Source organism: Molothrus ater, chromosome 1, assembly GCF_012460135.2.
Source record: "Molothrus ater isolate BHLD 08-10-18 breed brown headed cowbird chromosome 1, BPBGC_Mater_1.1, whole genome shotgun sequence".
In the NCBI taxonomy this organism is placed as follows: Eukaryota; Metazoa; Chordata; class Aves; order Passeriformes; family Icteridae; genus Molothrus; species Molothrus ater.
Genome location: NC_050478.2, coordinates 57,469,322 through 57,492,653, shown reverse-complemented (window position 1 = coordinate 57,492,653; position 23,332 = coordinate 57,469,322). Strand labels below are relative to the sequence as shown.

The following is a 23,332-nucleotide window of genomic DNA, read 5'->3' as shown; positions in this document are numbered from 1 at the left end:
ATAATTTGCTAAGAAATGAGATACAGCACTCTTATTGACAAGCCACTGGAGACAAGATTTTAAACAGCGTTGTTTTCTTTCCAATAGTTAAAAATACCTCTCAATAGTAGTTGAGGAAAGCTAAGCTGTTAAAGAAACCAAACAATGATTAACCTTTAACCACTGGTTAACTGTAGCTTTTGCATGGTGATAACCATCTGATGAGGTAAGTGCCTGATGTTGTTCTGATGCCAATCTGTTGGAATGTTATTATTTGTTCATTGGACAAAACAAAACTACTTTTGTAGGGAAAAATTAGTTTTCACCTGGGAAAAGAGAGAAAGGACGGTATATGAAATGCTTTCAAAGAAATAAATATATGCTTCTGGGATATTTATGAAGCTCTGCCAAAACTTTAAGCTAAATGATAAGAACAAAAATGAATTTTGTAACTTCTAGGAGGTCTTGGCAACTGACACCTTACACTGTTAAAGGTTCCTTTCAAATTAGTAAGTCTAAAATATTAAAATATAAGTCTAAATATTATGAAGTAAAGTTTTGAAACTATTGAACTAAGTAGAAGTATTTTTTTGCTTACTCCTTCACTTAATTTTAATCTCTTAGATTTATTTGCTTTAAGCTTTACTGAAATATATCAGCTCAACTTCTCCTCTCTGTTGTGCAGCATCTAATGGTAATTTGGTATGTAAAGCACTTTCAGTCTATTTAAGGAGAATATCCATTTTCCCAGAGAGACCTCTTTATAGCTTTTTGAGGACTACATTAACTTTGTAGAAATTGCTAGCTTCAAGATATAATAATAATCATCATCAATAATATTTGTACCAATATTATTGATGATGAAATCCTCTCATTAGTATGACAAGCGAAACTTGTGTTAAATTTCAAAGGTCTTTTTTGACCCATCCAAAAGATATATATTCTTTATCATAAAGTAGTCTACAAGGCCATGTTAACTAAGACAAATATTCTGAAATAAATTGTCTATGCCTTTGTAACTTGGTTACAGATGGAGTGAAACTCTTATGTGCTGTTCCTGGCTCCTACTGCCTCCTGTGGAGAAGTGGTGGGACTGGGAGTATCTGGTCTCAGATCGTCTGAGATTCTGCAGTGACTCCCACTCATTTTTCTTGACAGAAATTACAAATAAAAAAGGAAATCCAATGCAAATGTTGGTAAATGCTGGAATAGTATCAACTCAGTCTACATTCTTAAACGTCTCCAATTTCAGTAGAATTCACTGTGACTGTTTAGTATCATGTAAGAGGTTTAGAAGATATTTGTGATTTCATGTCCTTTTCTGGCTTTGAAAATCTTGAGTGATGCATCTAGTTTGCTTACAGGATCTTCAGCACATACTCTTTCCATAAATGAGAGACCACACATAAAAATTCAAGTTGGGGGAAAAAAGTTAAATATGGATGCTTAAAAAGCTTTTGAGTTTTCCAGGTTGCGGCAACCATAAAAACAGAATCTCAGTTGTGTTTTTTTCAAAATCTCAGTTTTTTTCAGAATCTCAGTTGAGTTTTTTTCACTAGGTTTATAAATATTGACTTGATAAAATTAATAACTGGCTGTATTTGGACCGTGAGATTTAACTTACTGGTGGAATTTTCAAAAATTACTAACATGGTTTTATGTATTTATTTATTTGCTTCAATAGTAGCTATTATAACATTTGCTTGGATGCTAGCAGAGATGGATTTTTTGGAAGTATCTAATTCTGTAGTTTAACAAGAGATTTATTAATACTTTTAGGATAAGCCCCTACTTCCCAGCAAGTTACTCAGGTTGATACAGAATGCAGAATCAGTTAAATATCATGGATTTAGTCTAAAATCCCTGTCTCTGTTTCAAGCTTGAATAAAAACTGTTCCACTTTACAGAAATGTATTTGTGCATTAATGCTTTATAATTGTGTAGTGTAATCAAGGTGGAATGTCTTTAACACAGACTCCTATGCTGCGTGCCAGATTTTACACCTTAGCTTCTATCAGCTACTTCAGATTAGGAAATTGATGTGTAAGGTGTAGGCTATCATTTTTCTCTACCCAAGTTGCTGATTAAGCCCTCCTGCTGGTTTAGATCAAGGACAGACTTTGACCTCCTAGTTTTATGGCTCCATGATCAGGGTCTGTAGGACATGTGCTTCAACAACACTTACTTACTGTTGGGAATTACTGTAAAAGTTTAAATTACACCAAGCAATTAAAGTAACTTCTTGGGGAAATACTCAGCTCTTATAAGAGAAATAGTTAATCCTTAAAGATCTTTTTGCATATATATATAGACCATAGAAGCTCTCAGAGGAGTATTTGAAAAGTTGCTATGCATGTGGTTGTTTTTGTGACTGCTCAGTAAGTTTTACAGATCCTTGTTGTTGATTTAAGAAGGGTAGAGAAAGCAATTGTTGCAGAGTAATCTGGAAGTGCCTGCTGTTTGGAGTGGATGACCATGTATAAAATCCTGCTAATCATAGCTCTGCATCTAGTGACATGCTCTTAATAACGTCTTTGGAAAAAAATAGTGCTTTATATCCTTGAATATCCTGGATTGTTCTGCTGGTTAAGGTTACTCTTCTGTGCTGTTCCTCAAAAGGATTTACAGCTTCTGTGTGTAGCTAATATCTAATTTTTGTGATTAAGTGTGATTGCTATGTGTGTCACAAAAGGTGTACAGTGAACTGACTTTATAAGGGCCAGGATCTGTTTTAGCTAAAAATAATCTGCTTTTGGGAGGGGAAAGGGGTGGGGGAAACGCAGCTCTGGGCAGCAGCAGTGGTTTTTCTGCCCAGAGCCACTGTGTGTCAGAAATGGCAAGAGAGGCTTCCCATTGTAGTGCCCGTAGCGGCCCCTGCTGGCTTGCTCTTCTGATTGCACTTGGGGTGATCGCTTCGAAAATGAGCATCAGGAGAAACATGCTCCTTAACTTACTCCTCTACAACAAAGGGGACTGTGAATATTTTCCAACTGGTGTCAGCAAAGAAACTACAACTGGTGTCTTTTCCCCACCTATGTGGTTTTGTAAAACAGTTTGAACATTCTTGATTATAGTCACTACAGACAGAATAGTGAAGTTTGTTTTAACAGTCCTAACTGTAAAAAACTAGTTTCTTAATCAGCTTGCTGTTTTCAGCAACAGGTATGCAAGATGATGATGCAACAGGGAAAAGGCTCAGAAAGTTAAGTGTTGGGCAGTATGACAATGATATTCCTTGGGAATCGTCATATAACAGGTGTGGATGGATGAAGTCTGCTAGTCACCAGGCTGTAATTCCAAGATCACCGGTTGCTGGAGGGAAAACCAAGGAGGTAAACAATTAAGAATTTTTCACTAAATACTGAAGTGAGTGGCCAGTAGGAAGTCTTATGTTCTGTGTCCAAAATTAATGTGAAGCAACTGGGCAGTTGCATCATGGCAATAAGAACAAATAACTGCATTCACCTCAGTAATGCAATTCAGTGTTTAAGGATGTTCTTGTCTTTGCATGTTTTGGATGTCTCTTGTATTTGCATGTTTTCAGTGTTCCACGATCTCTCTGCTGGAACAGTAGACTGCATTATATCTGATTACAGAAGCCTTCTGTAATTTGGTGAAGAATGCCCCACTGTGTCATAGGGTTAAGTGAGAATTATCACACTGTAATTTTGCCTTTTTATGTCTTCTCTTAGATGATTGTTGTACATTACCAAGATGAAATAGATGGGGACATCTTCTCCACAATAAAAAATGGAAATGAAGCTGTCACATTCGCATCAGCTTTTCCTCTGTCACCAGAGGTGACCTATGGTAAGAAAATGTCTATATTTATTTATTTATTTAAATATCACTATTGACATTTTCACTGTTACTAAAGAGGAACTGCCCTTTTCCCTCTCTCCTAGTGACAGCACCTCCACCATGCCATCAGCAGATTCCCTCCAGCCAAAAGGTCAGCAGCCCATCAGAGCTGTACAGAACCATTTCTGGTAAGGTACCCCTCTTTCCCAAGTAATGTGAAAATGAACTGTGTATGAAGGCAACTAACACAACAGTGGTTTATAAGTAGGACATAAATGGTGAATTTAGACATGCGAGTCAGAGAAACAGATTTTAGCAGTCCTATTTAAATCACACCAAAAACAAATGAGTAATGAAGAATTATCCAAGAAATATTTAATACCTTCCACATTTTAACTGCCAACGGGAGTCCCATGTTCACATTCATTGTGCAAATTTAGTGTGAAGCAATTAGGCAGCTGTGTCACAGAAATAAGAGGAAATGCAGCTCAGTGTTTGAGGCTATCCTGCTCTTGTTCTCTCTCCGTTTGCCTGGTTTCAATGTTCTTCAATCTTTCTGCTAATATTTGATGACACAAAATACTACTATCAGGTGACTTGTGTTCTTTGTGATTTTAAGCAGGTTTTGTTTCCATCTCAGGAAAGACAGGTGATATCTGTGTTGCCATCTTTTCAGGCCAATGAAGCTGACAATAGAGCTTGAGAGTAGCTATGCTCAAGTCAAGGAGATCCTTTACCAGAGGAATGGATGTTCTGGAGGATTTTTTTTGCCATGATACAATTTGTAAATGTGCAACCATGGGAAAGTAGTTGGTAATGGATGATTACATATTTAAAGATTTAATATGATCTAACTATGATTTTTTATTATAAAGGATGATTTTCAAGGCCTTAACTCTTTGCTACTAAAAATAGCAGCTAAGCTACTGTTACCTGTCACCTATTTTGTGCAAAATTATTTGAAAAATTTAGGATTTAAAGGAAAAAAGTATTTCTGGACTGCATCAGAAAGTGCTGGACATAGCAGGAAGCCAGCTAATGTATTTAAAACCTGAATAAAAATCACAGGCATTCATTTTATGCATAACATATGTTCTCATGAAAATTCATATATATTATGTATAGTTTTACTGCTTAGGCTATGACTGTCTTCTCCAGGAGAATCTTGATAGTAGACTTTTCAATAAATTTGATGACGGGTTTTGATGCAATAATAGTATTTCAGTTTTAACTTAAAAACCCTTTATGTTCAATTTGCCTCGCTTAATAGTTGTCAAAAGCAAATAACATCAACACAGAATAAAACTATCTTTAGCTTTAGAAAAATCTTCTACCCAGTTCAAGACATCTCTTTATGGTTCTCCCTGCTTCTAAGTAATTAGTGGCAGATATCCTCCTGGTGACAGCTTCATCAAATAAATTATAGGTTGATCTACTGAACACTTTGTTGTTAAATGGTTTCTATTAATGTTGCTAAGAGCTAAGACTTGCCCTGGAAAAATATTTAGCTTTCAATGTGTTTCTCTATTTTTTTTGATTCTCCTGCTTAATTTTAAATAATGTCATCTCTCAAATGCTGGTTTTAGATACTCAGTTAATGAAACACTGAAAATAATTAATCTAACTGTTAGAAAAGGAGGCAATTCTTCCTTTGAGTACTTGTTTTAAAATAAAGCTCAAGGTGTACTGAATGCTGCAGGTTACGTGCTTATCTCCATGCAGCTTTGGTTTTAACTGTAAACATAATGTACTTTGATGTTAAAGATGTTAGTTGTTAGTTGTTAATTAGTTAAAGGTTAAAAGTGTATGAGGTGGGTCAGCTAGAAAACATAGTAAAGACACCTGTTGGCAAGCATCTCTTAGAAATGTTAATTGGGTGATTTTCCCATCAGAGCACAGAAACTTCTATTGTCAGAGGCAAGTAAGAATCATACTTTAAATGTTTTAAAATTTTCTCTTTTCCCTTCACTTCTACTATAGTTATTGCCTTTATCTACACTAAGTATCCACTGTATCTACTTGCTTCTTTGTCTTCTGATTTCTTTTATAAGAAGTGCTTCTTATTTCTGCTACCAATCCCTAATTCATGCCCTGAGTAAGTGTTATGTTTTGTGTGTTGACGAGGCCAAGAATCTGAAGGGAACAGATGCAGCTGTTCCTGTGGTTGAGACTGCTTTAATGCACATGCCATAAAGGTGACTCTAACACTGTGCACTTTCCAAGAGTTCTTAACAGCCTCAATTTTTAGTACTTTCCCTTGCAGCCCACCTCTTCTTTTAAATGCTTACATGTTCTTTATTTTGGTAAAAGTCAGGAAACATACTGACTTCTTGAGAAATTTTCAACAGTGTGAGGCCTTTTGTGTCATGGACTCTGGAGTATTAAATTTCTGCCATTAAGATATTACTACTTTTGTCTCAGTTCAGATCACCCTTGAATTCAAAATTGCTTTGTTCTGCATGTCAGCTTTGCTGTTTATCTGCTTTTTAAGTTACCAGTGAGGATGATGTAACCTGGTTACCAATTATCTAGATGTATTACTGTTTTATTTCCTCCCTGTTTCCTTGTGGAGAATTGCATTCAGTGTAAGTAGCACTTACCATATCAAGGGATTCTGTTGTGCTTTTAGAAGAGTACAAAAGTATATATTTTAAAAGAAAAAATAGTCAAGAATTGCAATAATATCCAGTCCTTAATTATAAAAAATTATAAAATTCTCTCTTCTTTAAGTTATTAATGTAAACTGCATATCTAGTATCTTGAATGCATCTGATTTTTAACCTGTGTACCTAAGGACACTGTTTTTAATAAAGTCTTATAAAATGAAGCTCTATTATCCCTAGAAATCTTAATTTTCTTTCCAGGTAAAACCACTTTGCTGGGGAAAGTCAGTCTAGTAGTGTTATGTATCTGCCTCCCTTAAATTAGCTATGCCCTAACTTCATTCTCCCTGTAGATTTATTGGAGATGTCCTGCCTGCAATATTTCAGAGCCTTGTTCTTTAGCAAACAAGTATATATTTAACCTCCCTCAGTCTGAATGCATGCAGTCAATTTTGTGTCAGCACTACTGCTCCAGTGATCACTTGCTGCTATGGTTTCATGGCCCTTTTCTTCACTTCACGTAGCTTGAAAGTAATACAGCACCCACAGAGTTCATTCTGAATTGTGTTTGAAAGACACCTTGTTTCTTGAGATGAACCTAAGTAGTCTATAAATTGGCTAGTGGCCTATAAATTGGCTAGTTTTATAAATACCCCTCAAAAAATAGGGCTACTCCACACAGAACCCAGATACAGCTCTCTGGAATTTTACAATAGCTGATATATATTACATGGGAGGGAGAAGGAACTGAAGTGAAGGAACTGAAGCACTATTTGTAGGCTATTTTGAAACTTATAAAGGCTCTTTTTTCTTAAACAGCAGACAGCTAATCTAAGTATCTTTGTATATAGAAGTAATGCATAAAAGCATAGCAAGCTCTTTGCCAGGGGACTGAATGCTGGCTCGCTGCCCTGCCACTCCACCCCTGAGGCTAGATGTGAAGAACTGCCCCTTCTTCAGCCCTGGTCAAAGCCTAGACAGAACTTTGCAGAAGGTCTGCATTCACAAACAGGCACTGTCTTGCAACAGAGGGGAAGGATCTGTGGAACAAGGGAAGATTGTCTATAATCCTTTATCAAGGATGTACTGACAAAGAGAAGACATGATGTCATTTTTTTCCATCTTTTCTGAGCAGCCTAACTAGACATGTGTAGTTCAAGCAGTGCAAATGATGGAATGAAAGCATTGCTGCCTGTATAAGGAATCTCTGAGCCTTCAACCTAAAGCCTTGCCTTCTCATCTCTTCCATGGAGCTTGGACTATGTACTGTACTCAAAGCTTGTGTATGAGCTGCATCTGTTCTAAAAATTTTAGAAAGGGCAACTTTTCTCCTCATGCCATCGTGGAACTCTTCAAGACCTCATACTGGAATATTTCCACAATTTTTCTCATACAGACTCTCTTTTTATCTGACAGAGACATTGTAGCCCTAATTTTTCTCATTTAATAACACAGACTTTTTCTATTACATCATCCAGCAGAGTGATGACTGTTTAATAAATGTATTGGAAGGCAAACCCACAACCTAACAGCCTCATTATTGCATAATTCTATTACTGATTAGAATTTTATACTGTTGTGGTATCATACTGTATTGGAATATAATCCAAATATTACCAGGTGGAATGTGCCTGGCCTCGTCTGACCATTGCTGCGGCGCCAAAGGCGGCAGCTGTGGTGTTTCACCTCAGAGATACCTTTGGCTGGCTGTAAGTTGCAGTTAGGGACTCGAACAAGTCCAGGCATGGTAGAAACTCAGTTTACCTCTGATGGAAAGGCTCCAGGCTAGGTGAAGAAGAAAAGGAGACGGATTCTGCAGAGGGTTTAATCCAGAGTTTTATTCCAGAGTCACATATGTCTGAATCTTGTAACAGCTCCACAGAATCCTGACTGCATGGTCTCCCTGTCTTTTAAGCTCAGGGGCAGGGGGAGGGAAGGGATAGGTGAGCCACCAACCAGGTGGGAGGGGGGGAAGGCTCAGGGGACAATGACACTTGAACGAGCCAATGACCCCAGGGCTGAGGGGCATCTTTTGAACTTTTGCCAATCACACAATGCCCCTGCTGGAATGATAAGATTGACTGACAGCACTTAGCAAGGAGGCAAGGGGGAGGGGAAAGGAGAGGTTGGCACACCTGGGGGACTGGGATAGGTGAAACAGGAAGTGGCATCACACTGCAACAATACTATTATTCCAGGAATGACATTTCTTCCAGTCACTGGTTTGCAAGGGAAATGATACATACTGCTTAAGTTTTTGATTTAAAAAATATCAGGGTTCTAAACTGAGAGTCAGTTTGGGAATAAAAGTGAAACTAATTTATGGAAGGGAAAAATTCCCTGTTAATGATGTGCAAAAACTTTCTCCATAATGTGAAAAGCTTTCATATAAATATTCATTTATACCAGTCTTTCTCTCCTCCTCTTACCTGTTTTTGTAAGATATGCATGTCCAAAGCAAGTAATAGATTCAGAACTTTTCCAGGCATCTGAGTTCATTTGCTTAGAACATCAATGCATCTACTTATGTGGATGGTTAACATAAGCTCTGTCCTCCTGGAAACAGGTGCATTTTCATTTTTGCTATTGCAATTTTTGTGTTTAGGGTTTTTTGGATGTTTTGTTTATTTTAGTGGGTTTTCATTGTTTCTTTGTTGAGGCTATCAATGAAAAATAAAAAATACAAGTAGAGAAAGGAAATTTATGACTTAATGCAAAGCAGATACATCAGATTTCTGTTACATTTTCCATTGTCCTGCAATTGCCCTTGACATGTTTATGTCATGGCTGAATACAGTGTTCATCTACACAATATTTTTATAATTAAACACCTAATGTTTCTTAATTGGTGTGTTACTTTTTGAGCCGGATCTTATGAGCTCTCAGAGAACCCATCACACCTGAGATAACTCAGCCACCCTGAATGGCACAAAAATTAGCAGGATAGTTTCTGAGGTAGTATTGGAAACAGAAGAAGGTTTAATAAAAGGCAAAATAGCAAAGCTCTTAGAGAGAAAAAACTGAGGCAGGGCAAGAGGTCCTTGCTCCTGCTAAAACACCCCACAAAAGTGATTATTTCCTTTGTTCTCTTCTTTTTCTAGTGAATTACCTAGGTGGGACCTCTTGGCCTCTGTCCAATTAGGCAGCCCCAGGTCTGAGGTGAAGTCCCAAAGGTCCTATGAGGTGTCTTTTTACCAAATTGAGGAGAGAAACTTTTGGGATTTTTGCCTTTTTAAGCAGACAAAGAATAATTTGGTAACTCCATCAACAGGGGGCACATTTCTACACTTAATTATTATAAAATTCTCCATTTACTAGTGCATAAGAAGCCTCCATAGGCTTCCAGAGCAAGCAGGAAATTACTTGGATCTCCTGTTGGGATTCTACCAGCATAGACTTAATGAGGCCTTCCAGAAAGAGCATTTGGAATGCTGTAAAACAAAATCATAAATGTTCAGAGACCACTTCTTGGTTGTTGTAAACACTGAAGTCAATATAATATACTATGATCTATCACACTTTTCTATCTCTGGGTAACTTTCATTGAGACATTTAGCTCAGTAAAACTAATCTTTATACAAAGTTTTTATTGCAGGAAGGTTGGAGATGACTTGATGTGTTTTCAAGTCTTCACTGTCAGAGATCTCCTTCCCTTTGTGCCACTGATTATAATACAGTTCTCAACATATCTTTCAAATACAATCATGGAAATGTATTTATTTGGTCTGCGGAGAAATAAGCAATGCTTATTATCAGTGATTTCACTCTGGTAGTCCAAATTCACAGAAAAAGTAATAATATTCCATCTCATATGCTAAAAAGCTTAACAATTTTATTTGGTTTATATCAATTTGAATGGTGGAAAAATATCTTGTAACAGTAGAATGAAATCGAAACTGAAAATAACTTAAAATACTTGTAATCTATGCCTCCACTGAGTGGTATTAACTACAATCCTTACAGTGTAAGTGTCTACAACTGAGCTATTTGATAATCAGTGGTAATTGAGATTTCCCTCCCCCCCTCCCCCCCCTTAGTTTGGCTAAGATTTTCATAGGAGGAACTCTCCTAGTTGACACAACTTCCCAAAGCTTTAGAGATGAAATGATTTAGAGTTTAATCCATTTAGCTAGCTAGGTTTTTTTACAGCTATATGTTTCTACATAAAACTTAAAAATTCTGTACATGTTTTAGCCACTTAGCAAACATTCCAACATGTTATTGATTCAGAGGAGAACGGAATATTATTATACATAACTGAATATAAAAAGCTAGGGCGTGCCAAGTCCATGGCAGATAGTATGTGATGATAAACCAGTGGGACAATATAAATGTGTATTTTCTTTGGCTGATACATTAAAGCTGACAAAATAGGCCACTCTCATTACTGGATTTTCATAATAAAACTCATTCTCTAAAATATACTCTCTCTTCCACTGGTTTTGGATACGCTAGGTTGATAAAATATTCCGGAACATGAATGCATTTTGTTTTGTAGCCAGTATTGTATCTGATCACAGACTCAATAATTCTTCAAATCTGATGCTTATGTTAAGACAAAGATATTTCATGATTAGTTGTTCTTACAGCCCCCTGAGCTAAACTTCTGCAAAGTGACACAGTCTACTGTGACCTACATGTTGAACATCACATTGAAATAAGAAAAATTTAAGTACTATAGATGGTCATGGAATATACTGTGCTACTAGAATGCATAATCTAGTGCACATGTACATAATTCCATGTGCAGCTTCTCTGTAATACTGAAGAATTTGAAGGGGGAAAAAAAGAAGATAGGTGTATAGGTGTGTTTGGAGGTTTTTTCATGAACAGGAGGGGACTGCTGGGATATGTTCCTTGAACTTTTATTGCAGCATCAGCCTCGTTGCATGGTTAAGACAATAGAAACATGGTAACAGCTCATGTACAACCAGCACCAACCAAAGATTTCTTTGTTACAGAGCATTTCAAAAACTTTCTATCCAATAGCATATTGCTAAAGCTTACAGACAATTGTTCTAGCCAATCACTAAAAGTACATGTATGCCTGCTTCACACAATGCTTGTATGTATACCTTCTATTAACAATATACAATACACCATTATTAAGCTTAAAACCTTCTACTATCTTATGCTACTTCTTATGCTATCTTATGTTAACCTTCTACTAATATGCTTATCTTGGTAAGCATATTTTTCTGCAGGCTTAAGGTCTATCTTAGCCAAGACTAAAACTCAAAAAAAACCTTCTTACCTTTACTATTCCCACAGATAGGTTCTTCAAACATTACATTGAAGAGATGTTGTGAAACTATTCACTGTCTCCTCTTCCTCCCTTGCTTTTGTAGCAGGATTTGCATCTGGACAAAACCACTGTGATCATAGATCAGAATGGGCATTAAACCATTAAAACTGCTCTGTTAAAACTGCTTTGTAGATGGAATCAGATACTGATTTAGAAAGACTTTGTTTTATAGTGTGTGTTTAATTTTCTGTGCAAGTATTTACATTGGTTTGTTTGTTTGTTTGTTTTAATGGATGACTTTTCATTCTGTGTGAGCAAAGTGCTGATAGATTTGTAAATCAGAGAACTGAGACTGTTCCCTTAGAAATGGCCCTCTCAGAGGTCTCTTGGCACTGCCTGCATTATCCATTTGAACCAAGACACTTCTGAAAAGTTATATGGAGTCTTCTGCCTCAAGCAAATGTGAATTAAGTTTTCTCACAGGAAATGAGTATCCAAGTAGTGGAGACCCTAAATACAGAAAGAGGCCCTCTACTTTCTCATCCACTTGTTTTGTCCTGAATTCAAATGTTGAACTGCATTAAAGGAATGGCAGGTCTTGTGACAAAAGTTTTCCTACAGGAGTTCATATGAAATAAGATTTTTAGCTTGGGACATCTTTAAAGTCTCTTGCATGTTATATGTCTTTCATCAATGGTACCTCACAAGTCTTACTGGTCCTTGATCCCTCACTACTACCATTAAATCAAGCAACTGCTGATAGGTTCTTCATCAAGAATCTACCCACCCTCTACACACTTCCCTTATTTGGGGCACCACACTTTAATCCAGTTTGTCTGTTACTTGTTTTGTCTTGACTAACTTTTCATACCACTGTGAACTGTATATTAAACAACTTCCTTATTTCAAAAGGATTTATTAACTGAGAAAAAACTTGAAGTTTTGCATAAGACACATTTTTGCCTGTCGCAGTTTCATTCAGGAACCAGTACATCTGAAAGTTAAATTGTGCAGCTTGCAGCTTTCATCTTTCCTGTAGCTCTATCCAAAGGCATTTCCTCTTGAGAGAAAGCAGTAGCATTATCTGGTGTTAATTTATTTTTCTGGTTGTTTTTGTTTGTTTTGTTTTTTTTTAAATACTTGCCATACAAGATAACTGACTGTACTTGGAATATGCATTTATTAGTTGAAAAGATGATGGCACTTCCAAGGATACTGAACACAGTTTCTTGTTATGTTCACTAGTATCAGTGAGAGCTCAAAAATTCTAAAATTCAGGCCATAAAATAAGCTGTATTGTGTTTATACAATGCTTCAGTGTTACTTGATCATGGTCTCAAAGAATATGTGCCTCTTCAGTTAAATTTGAAATGCACCCTGATAATACAATGGTGGGTGGTGGTGGTTTGGTTTTGGTTTTTTCCTCTTTCTTTTTTCTTGCTAAGAACCACTGAAAAAGTGATTACTTGAGTGGTTTTTAAAGCATTCTGTTTTAGAGAGTTTGGTTTCTCTTTCTTTTGATTTCCATGGGAAAAAGTAATGCATTTCCCCACATAAATCAGTAACTTGATAAATAACTATCTTTGTATATATTCATTGAAATATAGATGAATAATATCTTACACATATATAAAAAACCAAAATAATCTGAAGCTGAGAAATCCATCACTAATATTTTCTTCTTTTGAAGATGCAAACAATAAGTTATTGACAGTAACTTAAAAACCATTTTAATAGAAATACAGGATTGGATGAGCAGACAGCCTGACAGATGTGTTTGTTTTTACACATACCTGAGGTTGCTTGTTTGCAGTGCTTGTGCATAGCATACATTTTTGAGACGTCACTAGTTACTTTGTCTGGAAAAGGTTAAATTAACAAAAACCATGGGAACGGCTACTGCTCTTGCTATGATTCTATGAAATTTTTTCAACTTTTCCAGGATGAGGCCTCCTACTATATGACATGGCATTTCATGACTGATGTGCCAAATTATTCCATGTAGTTTGAGGGAAGCCCGAAGAAGAGAGCTCCAAAAATCTAAGTACAGCTGTAAGCACACATTTTCAAAAAAATTGCAGTTTTAAAATGATCCTGTGTTCAAGTGAATGGGAGGGTTTGTCTACTGCATTTACAAGTTAAAGATATTCTGCAGTTTCAGAATGACAGACCTTCCAGTGTTGAGTGGGAGCAGAGAGGAAATACATGTTCAGTTCCACTTAATTGTTTATAGTCTAAATTGTTTACAGTCATATTGCTGTTTGTTTTTTAGGATGCTGTTCTCCCCTATGTTAATTCTCTTCATGTTTATTCCCTCTTGCAGAGGATGAGAAAACCAAATTAATCTGTGTTTTTCTATGCCTGAGTTAGGCAAGTTATTTCACAAAGCCATTTATATTCAGGCACCTTGTAGACAAAATCTGAAATGAGCAATTTACTTGACACTGACTCCTATGTTTCTGTCAATCATTAGAGTAGCAGGGAAACATATGACATTCCTTCACAAATTAGGAGTTTGCTGAATTTGTATGAAGGGCACGGCATAGCCACTCGTCTTCAGGGATTCTTGCTGGAGAAAGGTGCATGTTACAATTCAAGCCCTACATTTTAATCTATTTTCATTAGAATTTGCAGTGTAATGGTTCTGATCAAGCCAGGAATCTTATGTACTATATCTAGGAGAACTGTACACTGGTACCACCTAGCAGAGATTGAAAGATCTGATCCTGATTTGCTTTGCTGTGCCTGGAACAGCCATTAAATCAATTCTTCTTGCCAAATAACAGACTTTCTCCTTTTGAGATGGCAGTATCTTACACACTGACCTAAACCAAATCAGTTCCTCACTAGAGACATCCATCACTGCCTTTCCTTCTCTTCCTAACTCTTCTTTTGTGTGCGATTAGCCTTGCCCTTTCTATCTTCTGGCTTTAGAGTTTCAGACTTTTTTCTTCCTTGGAGAAGAAAGTCTCATCTGGTTGAAACTTTGAATTTGTGACAGAAGGACAAGCAAAAGGTGAGATTTTTGTTATGTGCCCTTTTGTTTGTTACTAATTGTTCATGTCAGAGGGATTTTCTTGATGAGTAGCCCCTTAAGTATAACTGAGTCTATTAGAAGGATCCATGCAAAAAAATCTTTAAAAAGGGTGAATTTGATAAATGCTGACAAAACTCAATTATATTAATACTTTTAATTACATTATTTCTGCTTAATTACATCCTTATAATACTTTGGAAAGTAAGTTTCTTACTTAACCAGCCTTCTTCATATGTCATCTCAGACTACTATTATCTTCTTTGTTAAATGTTACTCTATTCTTGTTCCCATCTAATTCAGCAAGTGTAAATAGCCAAACAAGCAAAGCTTTCTAGATTTGAAAATCAGGAAAAGAATGAGATATCCAAAAGTCCTGTGATTACAGTGCTTTTTATGCAGAGACAGGCATGCATTCTATGGAGAGAAATTTTCTCTAACCATTATTCTTTATAGAAGTGTGGAGTTTGTGTTTACCTGTATCTGGCTCTGCCAGGAAGCATCCAAGAGAAAGTGTAGTTGTATAATAAATTATTCAAAGTAACGGATGTCACTTCTGAACTGCTGCATAATAACCTCTTCTGACCCCATGGCAAGGATTTTCTTTTCTTTTTACCTGATGATATGGTGTATATCACAACTAACTTTTGCTATTTGGTTCTTCTGAATGCAATCTTTATGCAACATGTTTAATAGGAGCAGCTGCTATGAAGGAAAACAGTGGTAGGAATGAATATTCTTACAAAGGAATAGTTTGATTTACATTATGGTCTGTGGAAGAAAGCAAAATGTTAATTACTTTCCCAGTACTCATCTCTATAACCAAACCAGCCTGTGCATTTTAATATTATCAAAACGGTTTAGTACATGCATTCAAAACATGGTGCCGGTAGAAATTTGAAAGCAATAGAATAATTCATCATGGGAAAGTTTTAAATGGTTGTATTTGTTTCTGTCTAGATCTAGTAATTTCCTGCTGTGATCCTTTCAGAAAATACTGTGTGCTGGGCACTGATGAACAATCTTAAAAAGGAAATGAGCTGCTCATTGTGGAGCTGCAGTGTTTCCACTCGTCTTCCTGACCTGTGAATAAAACGTGCTTAGAACAATGCTAGGGGGATGTTGAATGCAACACAATAAGGCTATAGGTGTTTTGTAATCTTGGGAAGCGAGTAAAACTTTATTCAGAGCTCTGGATGCTAAATTTATCCATGAGTGTTGGGCCACTTTAGTGTAATGGAGTAGCTGGGCCTTGGTCAACATTAAAAAGCACTAATCTGACAATTCTCGGTTTCGTGTCTTGCATTTCTCTGAAAGAAACAAAATAAGTGAGGTCAAATGAAGTGGTGGGGGAAGAACAACACCCGCCCCCCAACACTCAAAACCCCCCCCAAAATCAACCAAATACCACCACACACAACCCCTCCTCCCAACCCAAGTTCCCAGTCTCCCCGGGTCGTGTGCCGACCGCTCGCTCTCCGCCCCCGCGGTGCTGCGCGGAGCACAGGACCCGCTGGGAGCTCTGCGTGGAAGAGGCGGTGAGAGTCGGGCGGGGAAAGTGGGGGGAACAAGTCAAACGCAAATGAGGTGGAGTCAGCACAGCAGGCATACACTGAATGGGCAGTCGAGCTAAAGAGCGAGCGGGAAGCCTAATCTAACAACTATCGGGGAATTACTTTCTGCCTGGATGAAGTGAACTCTGGCCATTCTTCGTCTGGGTGGCTGTATTGAGACAAGGGAGCCTGTGCTTCTCTTGCCGCAGACACTGGATCCCACTTTGCGGTGAAGTTGTAACACGCGAGGGAGAGTGGCGGGTGCTGGCAAATGCGGGCAATAGCTTTTCCCAAGTCTCTGCGTGGCGGGCTGGCGCGCCGCGCTGCCTTGATTCCGTGAGCCTCAGGCAGCATGCGGCACGGAGGGAGGGAAGGATTTCGCACAGCGCCGTGGGAGAGCAGCTGTCGCGATGGCTTCCGTAGGTAGGTTTATGGTTCCCTGCGCCCCTGTTTTGTGCGTTTCCCTAAGTCTGAAAACTCGTTTTATGGGTTTGTCTTGTGTTAGGCTAGTCGCGCTCGCCGCAGCGACAGCGAAACGTGACCCCGGAAACAGAGGAGGGCGGCGGGAGTTCACTAAAGCGAACCAGCCTCAGACAGGGGCCGCTCTGCTTGCGGGGTGGGGAGCTGGGAGCACGCACACAGCCTGCGGCCTGCTGCTGCGAGCTCTAGAAATCAAGTGGGAGGAAGAGTTACGCCTTTTAAAGTCATGTAACAACGTTGGGAGTCTGCCCAGAAACGGAGAAGGTTTGCAGACAAGGAGTTCTGTCAGTACGAGAGTTTTCTGCAATCGCTGACAATGACTGAGGGCATGAGGCAGGGATCGAGAGTTTTGTCTAGTCACTTTCCTGCCGAGGAATGCTTGTAATTTTTTGTGTGCCGTGGTGGGTCTTTTTCAAAAGTAGAAATAAGGGCTGCCTGGAGTAGACATAATTTCTATCTACGTAGAAGAAAATTTGTCCAGGCTGAGTCTTTTTCCTTCCCTGAGGAATTTTTAGTAATGTTATAGCAGTACTGAATTTCTTTTCAAAACCATGAAAGGTGTAATATTTTGTAAACATGAGTCTTTCTTAAATGAGGAATATGGCATCGTTTTTCTGCTTTCTTGCTTAGTGAGAAAAACACCTTATTGTGCCATTAGCACTGGAAAGGTAATTGGTCTAATTTGTGCATCCAAGACGAAGTGTATTTGTGTAATACATATAGAACACTCTCTTACTTCAGATCTGAATTTTCCATGGAAATCTAATAGAGTCTTAGAGTAGCCAGCTATTACATGGTACAGTGTACAGGATGCAGCAGAATAAAGAGCCTGGTTCCTACTGCCTTAATGCAAACAATTTTTCTATTCAGGCAGTAGCAGCACATGGTTGGGTAAAGACTGCAACCCTAAAAGGAGAGTTACTGAATCACAGTTGAGAGACAGACCAAGAAAAAAATGCACGACTTCTCAGTTGTGTGTTTTGTGACACTGAACAACACTGAAGATAAACTGAACTAAGTTTATTTTTACCAGTATCAATTTCAGATTATTAAAAACAGCCTTTGAAAAGTCAGTTTTTTTCTGGCTTTAAAATAAAATGTTTTAGGTATACTGCTTGAAAATTAAAAAAACAGCCCTCACTTTTGTTATTCAGGCCACAGTGAGCTGGGTTCAGCATTTTGTTGCAGGCAAGTGACTAGAAAAATGAACAGGTTGAAGATTGTCACATTTAGGCAGAATTTTTTTCACAGCAGAAGAACAGGACCGAAGTGAGAGTTTTGATAGAGGGTCCAAACATCAGTTTGATTGCTTCAATTTGTTCTATGAGGCAAGTATGCCTCAGACATCAAAAACTGCATACTGGGACCTCTCTGATTCCTCGTGGCACCAGGGAACTGGACTGAGACAGAAAAAGGGGAGTTTAAACTCCTTTGTCACTCTTTCACCTTAGGAAAAGTATATAGGGTCGTAACACAAAATAAAAAATGTCACAGTCTTTGTGCTTGCTTCTCAGAAGTGTCAGAAAGTCAGGCCTGAGCTCTGTCCCTTCTTCTTTCACTGAGTTTGCCCTCTCTGCCTTCACTCTTGCCTCCTTTCCTTTGGCTTTGCAGTGTATCTTGTCAGTAGACATGAGTGGCACTTTTCAATTCAGCACAGACAGCTTAGACCTGCATCTCCAACATTTCAAGCGATTTTAATGGATAATGAGCTTTGGAGCACAATGCTGATATTTTACTCTTCTTGAAAGGTGCTTGGTTTTTAGTGCATTCTGCCTGAAAAAGGTACCATATGCATGTTTCATAGGTTCTTTTTTTCTTCTCTAAAACTATTGCAGTTTAATTTTATGGTTTGAAAATTGTCATATTCAGCAGTGTGAATGTCTGAAATTCCATTACGAGATGAACCATGATAAGAATGGAATTGTCTGTCTCTTAAACCATTTTACTAATTTGCTGTGTAAACTTAATGTGGATATGTTAATAATTGTGTTCTAATTGTTTCTTTTTTTTTTTTTTCACTACTAAGTGAGCTGCTGTACATAGCGACAGAATAGAGGTTCTCTTGTTTCTGTGTTATGTACTGATAGTGATTCTCTCCTAAAGAGTGTTTTAATCCCATTTTATGTTACATGTGATCTGGAAGTCTTGAGGACATGCCTCTGCAGCTGATTTGCATTCCTAAGACAGCAAAGCTTGCTTAAAGTCAGTAGCACAGCATCTGCAAGATCTTTTAAAATATATGAAAAGATATATGCAACTGATTGCTTTAGTCCTTGGTGAAGTTTCTTTTTTTGCAGGGTACTACTTGGGAGAATGAAATAAATTAGTATAAGAAAGCCTTTCAGAAAGTCATGATAAGGATTTTACTGCTTTCAAGATGCTGTACTGTAATCTGTTCAGCAAATAGGAGTTATTTGTATTTTGGTGTTTGAGTGAATGTATGATACAAAGTTACCTGTAAAACGGTCTACCTATTTTCTCAGAAAAGAAGCCCTATAGTAGAGGTCTTAGGGCTTTAGAATGGGGTAGAGTGTGGTCTCGTAAATCATACTTTTGATTCTGATCGATGTGCAGAGGGTAAACGCTGCTAATTGTGTCAGCCTGTGGTTGTCTGGAGATAAGCTGACACCTGGCATAGCTTCAGAGGCTGCATATGGCTGTTACTGGCAGGCTGTTATGGGAGCTAGAACTTGCAGAACACAGGAATGTAGCAATACACTTCCACTCCTGTCATGCATTTTGCTGGTAGGCCAGAGTCTCCCCTGATGGTGGTGAAATGCCAGCCTTCCTCACCCAGTGCTGGCTGGGGAAGACCGCTGTGCCAAGGATGCTTCCTCGAGGGACAACAGCTCTCTTTACAGCTCTCTTTAGGGCATAAGGCAAGAATGATTTTTTTTTTTAAATTCTAAATTCATTTGACAGGGTCCCAAAACACAGTGAACGCTTTCTAAATGCACACAATGCAGTTAAAAACCTTCAGTACTGTAGTGTACATTACATTTAATTATTAGCAATTTGGGTTCTAACTGTTGAACATGTTTTTTCTTCCACCAAATAAACACCCCTGAGAAATACTTTACTGCCTCTCCAGATGTGCTGTTTTATTTCTGAGGTTGTCAGTCACTCCATTGTTGTATTTTCTGTAATATCCAAGTATGTAATACATATTCCACTGAGATTCTTCTCAGATGAAGCAACTAAGGCTGACCTTTTTGTGCAGAGAGGTTAATGCCTGGATGCTAGAGCCACTGTCCTAATGACTTGTCCCAGGTTCAGCCTGATTATTTGTGAAGAGAGTTGGTCCACTCAAAACAGGCATTAGCAGAATCTCCTAGCAATAGTAATTTTGTCTTTTCCTTCACAAACATGAAAAATCCTGTTACATTTTCTCTGCTTGGTATTAGTGGGTTTTTGGAAAGTGTGGGAACTGAAGGTGTCTCCGTGTTGGTACATGACATGTACTTCTTCTAAATGAGGAGTGGAGCTACTTAATGTTGAATAGGAAAGCGTGTACTTTGCAAAACACACAAAAAAGTTATACCATTCCCTGGTATCTGAAGTTATAAAAGACTTTAGGCATCCTTTATTGATTTCCACATATTCTGTGAAAGAGAAGGAACCGTGTGACCAAAGTTGATGGGTTTCATATTATGGTATAATTTGGTTCACTGTATTTTAGTGAAATTGAAAGCAGAATGTAACAAGTTTAAAAGGTCAGAATTTCAGTAAAGTTAATACTTTGGCCGAAAGAGAGAGAGGAGAGGAGACACTGCTGGTCTCTCTTACCATTTTTGGCACCTTTGTATTTGGAAAAGCAAGGGAGTGAAAGAGAAGATAGATAACCTGTAGGAATCTTACTGTGCAAATAGACTTGGAAAAGCATTAGTTTTTTATCTGGCTCAAGTGGGCCATTACTTTGGCTTATTTCAGAGCAGTATTATTTTCTCTGTCCGTTCAGCTTTTATATTAGCCTCAGATAGTTGTGAGGTAATGAGCTCAGTGGTTTGGAAGCAGAATACTGACTTTAAGCTCCCTTTCCCCAGAAGATGTAACTGAGGATCTTTACTTGAGTTTTCAAGCTCATACAATCCACATTAACCAACACCTTCTCACAAAAAGGATTACAAAGTTTGAAATGTATGAGAACCTACTAAAATATGAGATTTGGTAGTAAAATGACTGAATGTTGTTACCTATCTTTGATCTGGACCATAGCGTGGGTTAAGCTACTCTGGGTTTTTTCTTTTTTGGTAGGTTTGGGTATTTTTGGTGGTTTGTTTTTTGGTTTGTTTTTTTTGTTTTTTTTTTTTTTTTTTGTGTGTGTGTGTGGGTTTTTTGTTTGTTTGTTTGGGGGTTTTGTTTTGTGGGGGTTTTTTGTTTTGTTTTTGGAGGGGGTGTGGGGGCGGCTTCCTTTTTCTTCTTTGTTTCAATAGGTTTAGTAGATTAAAGTTGAGTAGATTAATCTGAAGATCTTACTTTATATGGCTGTGTGGTTGGCACACCCAGCAGTTTCTGCTTACAACTGAAAAAAGCCTGCAATTTCTACAGGTTTTACCTCTTGCTGCCAAGTAGAAGAGTGAACTGGATATTTTTGTGCCTTGCATGTACACAATTAGTGTTCTTTTCTTAATGTCATTTTTCAGTAGGGTATGCTGCAAAGAGTCCAGCTCCTTTCTAAGGTCCTGCCTTTAAAGTTGATGATCAGTGATAGTAAACTAACATCTGACCTGGGTGCATGAGAAGATACAAACATGAATGATCCTGGTTTTGTCATGTCACTTCTTGAAATAGGGAGCTGCACTTTTACGTTGACAGTGTTTTTACAGCTCTAAATGGCGTGGTAGGGGCCTGAACCAAGAAGCACTGATGCTTTGCTTTCTGTGAAATTTGCCAGGCTAGTTAATTCTGTAGAAGCTATGAAATTGCAGAATTATTGATTCCTTGAGATAAAGGGTTAACAGCTGACCAGTGAACTCTGCATCAGACAATGAGAGAGGACATAGCTAAAGTATCCAGCAGGTTTGTTTTTAATTGAAGTAAAAACAAGGCTGCTTTCATGGGAAGTTCCTTTAAGATATACTTGTTTCTAGCCTGGGAAGAGTTGTTCTGAGTTTGTGTTTTTTCTACATTTTACATGCCTGGCTGCCAGTGGCTTTTCACTCTGTGTTTAGTATTTTACACTTGTGAAAATGGGGTGTGAAATGCATCTGTGAGCCTGACAGTGGTCTTTTCCTCAAGCTGTAAAGATAATAGCAGCAATCCAAGGCCTGAAACAGGGAAGAATCAAGCCTTGGTCTCTTTATTCAAGCAAGTGCTGTAGAAGGAGTGGAATTTGCTGTGTAAATCTGTTGGACTAACTCTTATGCGTGTAGTTGAGCTCATATCAGAGTGGGAGATTTTAAGCTATTTCAGAAAGAGTGCCACTCCCCTCTTTGCCCCTCAGAGTCTTGGTAACTGGCTTCCAGTGACTCCCCTATATATTTTCGTATCAGGAGAGACACAGAGACATGAAAACAAGCAAGCATGTGGAGATAAGTTTGGGATTGTAATTCCTGTTCCTGTGAGGAATGCAATTCAAAAGCAGAATCGTCTCAACCTGCAGTGTAATTGGGAAGCATCTGGGCAAGGTCGTGCAGAGATGAGATGCCTGTTGCACTTGAGATGGTTTGTCAAAAGTTGAAGTTGTGTTTCTGGAGAGGCTTTAGTAGTCTTCCTATGTACATCAAGTTGACCAATATGGGTTTGTGCAGCCAGCTTTTCTGACTCTTATTTGCACCAGTATGAGGATGACTGTAATGTAGCTGATCTGGTAAATACAGATTCAGATTTCTGTAGCTCTTCCACACGAAACATTTCTGCAGTATTTCCTTAAAGTTCACTTCTCTTGCTGTTATGAATATCGTTAAAGTAATGGTGTAGTTAAAAGACAGTTTCTGTTAAAAGGCATCTTTCTGTTTCCCTCATCCAATTAAATGTTTGCTCTGTTCAATGTGTGCTGTGTGATGAATTCAGATGGTTTATAGTCAAGGCACTAACTTGCAGATTTTCTTGTCTCAGACATATCTTTAAAGTACCTTGCACACTCCTCATTCAAGTAATAGCAGAACCAAGCTCTGCCATGAATTGAAGGGAAAACAATATTCATTTTGACTTGTTTTCAGTGGCTTTTTACATTAGGAAGATTTGCTTATGGAAAAAATGCATTACTGTGATCTTAACTCTTTGTAGGAGTGGAATTATTCCGTGACTTCCTTGGTTTTGGGGTTTTTTCCCCCCCTCCCTGATTCCTTGGAAGTATATCAACTAAAGAAAAGTAATTAGAGATTGTTTCATCTGTGATTGTCTTATTGGGTTTCAGTCCTGCTAGTGTTGAGGTTAGTAGGACTATTCAGGTGAATGAAGCTGTTCAGATGCATGGGCATTTGTAGTATTACAGCTTTCTGTCATGGAAAACAGTGTGGTTGAGCTTGGAGCTATGTGAATAGGTGTTGACTTTTTAATACTAATACAGAATAATTAAATGTAATCTCCATTAGAGCTTGACTGGTTATTTAAGTGTACCTCTGAAAAATGGGGTGAAATTGTTCTTGTAGAAAGCTCTGCAGTAATAGCATCCACATTATTCCTCATCTAAATG

At 38.0% G+C, this 23,332-nt stretch overlaps 1 protein-coding gene across 1 annotated transcript in view; it reads left to right on the top strand.

Annotated features, from left to right (window-relative positions):
• Positions 1–23,332, top strand: part of TNS3 (tensin 3) — a 213,040-nt gene that overhangs the window by 160,998 nt on the left and 28,710 nt on the right. Inside the window, exons 18-20 of the mRNA XM_036398155.2 lie at positions 3,136–3,311; positions 3,672–3,789; positions 3,885–3,968. Coding sequence (XP_036254048.1) covers positions 3,136–3,311; positions 3,672–3,789; positions 3,885–3,968 — 378 coding nt within the window. The remainder of the gene's footprint in view (positions 1–3,135; positions 3,312–3,671; positions 3,790–3,884; positions 3,969–23,332) is intronic.